The sequence below is a fragment of the Monoraphidium neglectum genome, assembly GCF_000611645.1.
Source record: "Monoraphidium neglectum strain SAG 48.87 unplaced genomic scaffold scaffold03917, whole genome shotgun sequence".
NCBI lineage: Eukaryota > Viridiplantae > Chlorophyta > Chlorophyceae > Sphaeropleales > Selenastraceae > Monoraphidium > Monoraphidium neglectum.
Genome location: NW_014009712.1, coordinates 1 through 5,379, shown reverse-complemented (window position 1 = coordinate 5,379; position 5,379 = coordinate 1). Strand labels below are relative to the sequence as shown.

At 67.0% G+C, this 5,379-nt stretch overlaps 2 protein-coding genes across 2 annotated transcripts; one reads left to right on the top strand and one right to left on the bottom strand.

Moving 5' to 3' along the window:
- Positions 1-576: 576 nt before the first annotated feature.
- MNEG_13582 (putative 7SK snRNA methylphosphate capping enzyme) lies at positions 577-2,210 on the bottom strand (the record flags this gene model as incomplete). The annotated part of the gene is made up of 3 exons (XM_014037947.1): positions 577-784; positions 1,098-1,214; positions 1,546-2,210. 3 exons carry the CDS (start codon positions 2,208-2,210, stop codon positions 577-579), a joined length of 990 nt encoding a protein of 329 aa, XP_013893401.1.
- A 1,092-nt stretch (positions 2,211-3,302) lies between these two features.
- On the top strand, positions 3,303-4,834 carry MNEG_13581 (Derlin-2; the record flags this gene model as incomplete). Its single annotated transcript, XM_014037946.1, has 6 exons — positions 3,303-3,305; positions 3,394-3,417; positions 3,633-3,698; positions 3,907-4,066; positions 4,313-4,434; positions 4,684-4,834. Coding segments are annotated over 6 exons (526 nt in total), but the record flags the coding sequence as incomplete, so codon positions are not given.
- Between the last annotated feature and the right edge of the window lie 545 nt (positions 4,835-5,379).

Here is a 5,379-nt window from a genome sequence, read left to right as displayed (position 1 = left end):
CCGCCGCCCGCCGCGCTCAGCTCAGCCACCAGTTCGAATCCCACCTGGGACGTCAGGTATTGCGCGAAGCCCTCGGGCCGCATCTTCAGCAGCTCGTTGTAGCGCCTGAAGGGGACGTTGCAGGTGTCCTGCTTGTGGACTGCGCTGTGGTAGGACTTCCAGGGCTGGGGCTCAAGCACAAGCACGCCGCCGGGTGCAAGGCACCTGGGGGGCGGGCGCGGGAGGGGGGGGCCGCGCGTGCTCAGGCATCTGGGGGTGGTGTGCATGTGGGCTGGCTTGTGATGCGCCAAGGTCGTGTTGTGTGTACGTGTCAGTGTGGTGCATACACGTGTGTGAGTGTTTAAGCGTTTGAATGTGGGCGCAATGTGGCTGTGTGCATGAGTGTTGGGACGGTCCGCCAAAACCCCGTCAAGGAGGACTCCAACAACAATCGCAGTCACGCGCTCAGGGCCATCAATTCCAAGTGCATGAGCTGAAACACCCCCAGAGGTGCCGCAACCACAGGACATGCACGACACCCCGACCCCGCCGTCCACCCAAAACCCCGCCAAAACCTTTAAAGCCGGCCGGCCGGCCTCACCTGTGCAGCTTCTGGAAAAGCTTGACCAGGCCCTCATCCCCCCAGTTCAGGTGCACCCACTTGGTGACGCTGAAAACCGTCACCACCTCGTACTTGCCCGGCGGGCAGGGCGCGTCCAGCCAGTTGCCGGCCGAGAACGTCACGCGGGACAGCGCCTTGTGGCGGCGCGACAGCGCGCGCAGCGCCGGGTCGTAGCCCTCGGGCCTGCGGGCGCGGAGGGCAGCCGGACAGCGGCGCGGGCGCGGGCGCGGGCGCAGGCGCGGCGGGCGCGAAGGGGCGGCGGGTTGCAAAAGGGGCTGCGAGGAGTGTGGTTGCTTGGAAGCTGCCCTCCTCCAAGCGGCAGGCAAGCACAGGTTGGAGACTTTGCCGCTTTCGCGGCGTGGCCGGGGGCCGCTAGGGGCTCTGCGAGGGGGAGAGGGCGTCAGTTTAACTCAGAGGACGGGGAAGGCAGGCATGAGGCGTGGGAGCGGCTCGAGAGGGGGACGAGGGGATCGTCGCGCCGCGCTGCGCCGCGCACCTGTTTCCGGGGCGCGTCGCGTCGTGCACGCGCTGCTGCAGCGTGTGCCTCAGCCGCGCCGCGTTGGCGACCGCCTTGCCCACAAGCACCGGGTCGATGTCCACGCCGTCAGTGCGGCTGCGGCGAGAGGGCGTCAATAGTGTGTGTGTGAATGTGTAAATGTCTGTGCGTTTGTGTGTGTGTGTTTGTGTTTGTGTGTGTATGTGTGTGTGTGTGTATGTGTATGTGTGCGCGTGTGCAAGCACTTGTATGCATGGACATGTAGGCAGTGCAGGTGGTTGGGTATACAATGGTGGGAGGGGTTGAGGGGCGGGCGGTGAGACGCCACGAGTGGAGCCGCACGGCCGACACCAGGCACGCGGTGCGGCACACGTCCCCCACGCCGACGGCCGCGCGACACCCACACTCCACCCCACCTCTGCCCAGAGGGTGAGCAGGGGTCGCCCACCTGCACCCAAACTCCATCGCCATCGCCAGCGTGACCACGCCCTCGTTGCAGCCGACGTCAAGAAGCCTCCGCCCCCTGAACCAGGCCGGGTCCAGCACCCGCAGCCGCCCGTCGTGCGCCATGGCACCCTCCGGGCCCTCCCGCAGCCGGTAGCCGTAGTATTTGTGGTAGTTGCCGTATATGAACCGCCCCGCCGCGCGCCGCTGCTTGCCGGACGCGGCCGCCGCGTCCCCGGGTGCGGCGCGCCGCTGGCTGGTGATGCCCGGTTGGGGCGCCGGGCCGGCTGCGGCGGCGGCGGCGGCAGCGGCAGCGCGGCCGTCCGTGCGCGCTGCGGCGGCGCTCGCGGAGCCGCTGAGTTCCTGGCTGAGCAGCAGCAGCTCTCCAGACATGTCGGTCCGGCAGGGCAGGGCCTGCTGCTGCTGCTGCTGCTGCTGCTGCTGCTGCTGCTCCTGCTCCTGCTGCTGCTGCTGCCATGGGGCGCCTGCACCCGCCGCGCAGCCGCCCTCCGAGCCGCATGCGGGTGCCGGGTAGCTGCCGCACACGCCGCCGCTGCCGCAAGACGCTGCTGCGCCCACCGCTGCTGTTTCAGCAAAGAAACCACCAATGGGTGCGCCCAGCCCTGCACTTGCAAGCTCTGGGGTCAAGGGGTGCTCGGCCAGCGCCATGACTCTCACCAGCTGCGAAAAATCCACATGAGAACCCCGCCCGGCCGCCCCGTGCGGTGGCAGGCGCCCTGCGGCCACAGGCGGCCGCGGCGCGAGCGCGGGAGGGGGTTTGGCCGCCGCTGCGGGCGCCGCCAGCGCCGCAGCCGGTGCGCAGCCGGCAGGCGGCTGCGCGGAGCGCGAAGCTGCGGCGCAGCTGCTTGTGCCAGGGGCCGCTGCCGTACAGGTGTCGCCATCCTCACCGCTGCTGGCGCCACCGTCACTGCCGTCGCCGTCGCCGCCGCCGCCGACGCCGCCACTGTTAGCGCAATTCGCCTCCACCTCGGCGTTGCAGCCACGATGCTGCCCGCTGCGCCGCCGGACTGATTTGTCTCTGGGGCTCTGCTGTGCGCGATCGGCGGGGCGAGTTGGGAGCCGGGCGGAGGCCGCTGTCAAACCAGACACAGGACGGCCTGCTGGGTGATGCTAGCCAGCACACGCAAATAAAAAGGGTCTCTGTGACAGACTTACCTCATGTACGAGCTTGCGCCTCTTCGGAGCTCTTTCAACGGCAGATGCGAGCACGCCAGGCTCTTTGCCGTCGGCGGCAGCAGGCAGCAGCGCGAGCGGTTCGGCCGGTGCCGTCACGGCCGTCGCTGTACCGCCGCCTGTGCCTCCACGCTCGCCATGGCACTGAGCCATAACGTTCTATCTCCACGCGCCTCGTTGCGTGGTATGAAGGTGCTCACTCGCGGGCACCCCGCCAAACGAGTGCGGCAACTCGGTACGAACAACGGAGTGAGGGTGGAAGCAGCATTTGAAGTTATTCACACGCAATCACACGTACCATATCCTTCCTGAGGCCTGCCGAGGTGCACTCGCTCGATCGTGGGAAGCTGCCTGCAGTGCCACCAGCGGTTCTTCCCTGCCCTGCCCCTTGTTCCTTCTCTTCCCATCGCCAGCTGTCGGTAACACAATTGTAAGGCCTTCTACTGCAGTGCTAGCCACCAGCGGGCCCCTGGGCGCGGGCCCCTCTCGAAACGCTTCCTGCCACTAAACCAAAAGAGTTGGTGACCGGAGTTGCCCTCTGAAAAGTATACTCAGGATACAGTAGTCATGGTGAGGGGAGCGGAAGGGGGCACGGGACGTCCTGCATGCTGCTGGTCCACCCTGCGATCTAACCCGGTGTCCCGCCCGCTCCTCGCAGACGCCCGACGAGTGGTACATGTCGGTGAGCCATTGGAGCTGCTCTCGATCCAATGTAGCAATGGGCAAGCCGTGCGCACTGTTGCGCTTCGGCATGCGCGTCGCCGGAGCGCTGCATGCGCAGTTGAGCAGTGGGGCGACTCCTGACTCACGCCAGGGCTGCCCCCGTTGCGGAACCCCGGAAACGCCGCTGATTTCGTTTCTCACGCCGTATTCATCTGCTGCACCGCCGCCGCGCAGTTGCCGATCGTCACACGGTACTATGTAACCCTGTCGTTCCTCACAACCGCGGGCTGCGCGCTCGAGGTGCGGGGCGGCGAGCGGCCGCTGCGCCGGCGCGGCCATGGCGGGCGCCTCCTGCTGCGAGATGAGCGGGCCCGTCGCTTCTCCCAGTCGCAGGCATTGTGCGCGGCGATGCTGCACGCTCTCGCTGTCGTGACTTCTGGCAGCCAACAGCAGACCTCACCTCATCCCGCCGCTTGCGCGATCCTGATGCCATTCCCAACCCTCCCAGATTATCACGCCTTTCAACGTGTACTATAACACAAACCTAATATTCCGGAAAGGCGAGGTCTGGCGGCTGCTGACCAACTTCTTCTTCTTCGGCAGCCTGGGCCTGGATTTCGTGTTCCACATGTTTTTCTTGGTCAAGTACTGCAAGAGCCTGGAGGAGGGTGAGAAGAAACCTTAGACACACAGGGAGCTTTGTGTTCCACAATTTGATGGACAGACGCTTTCTCAGATGGAGCGAAGCGGCACCCGGCCCCCTTGAATCGCTTTGCGGCGGGTAGCGGCCCCGCCCCATAGCACGCTAGCGGAGGGGCTGGCGCCCCTCGCCTCTCGCGCGACCTTCATCGTCGCGGCGCGTGCCTGCCTGGCCCGCGCTCAGCCCCACACCCGCCGCTGCAACCACCTCCCAGGCTCGTTCCGCGGCCGCACCGCCGACTTCCTTTGGATGCTGATGCTGGGCGGCACGCTGCTGACGGCGCTGGCGCCCTTTGTGAATATCGAGTTCCTGGGCTCCTCTCTCACATTCATGATGGTGGGCCGCGGCACATTTCACATCAATGCCGTCCACAGTCAGCAGCAAGCCGGCAGATGCTGGCAGGCGGCGGAGCCGCCGTGGCGGGGCAGTGTGGCGGCCGCCACTGCATTTGGGGCGCAGCAAACGATGGGCGCCCGCAGCGGCGGCCGGGCAGTGGCCGCGCCTATCGGCCCCCACAACCGGCGCCTCATAGCAGCGTCGCCTGACCGCCCATGCGCGCGGCGCCCCGCTTGCGCCCCTTTCCAGGTGTACGTGTGGGGGCGGCGCCACCAGTACGTCAACCTCTCGTTCCTCGGGATCTTCAACTTCACAGCCCCCTACCTGCCCTGGGTCCTGCTGGCGTTCAGCGTGATGCTGGGCTCCAGCCCCAAGGTCGACCTGCTCGGCATGGTGGCAGGTGGGGGCGGGCAGGGAGGGGCTGCCGCCTGCGCTGCCGCGTGACGCGTCGAGGTTCGCGATGGCGAGGACTGCTGGCTGGGAAGGCGGCGGGGGCGCCGGCATGGGAGGGGTGCAGGCTAGCTGCGCAATGCAAGCGGGACCCGTGCGCAGGCGTCCGCACGGCCGAGGGGATGGAACCGAGCCCGCTCCATGTCTGTTGGCAGGAGCTTGGCCTGGCTTAGGAGTGCTGGAAGCTGTCGACCACCAAAAAGCCGCCAGCCCCTCACCTTTGCACAATCCCCGTTGTTGCTGGTCACCCCGACCGCCCTCGCCCCCCACAGGCCACGCATACTATTTCCTAGAGGACGTCTACCCCCGGATGACGAACGGCCGGCGGCCTTTGAAGACGCCGTCGCTGCTTAAGGCGTTGTTCCCCCAGGACCCCCCCATACATGTAGCCGGCGTGGACGACGGCGATGGGCAGCGGTGGGAGGAGCAGCAGCAGCAGGAGCAGCAGGAGGAGCGGCAGCAGCAGCTACAGCAGCAGCAGCGGCAACATTGGGC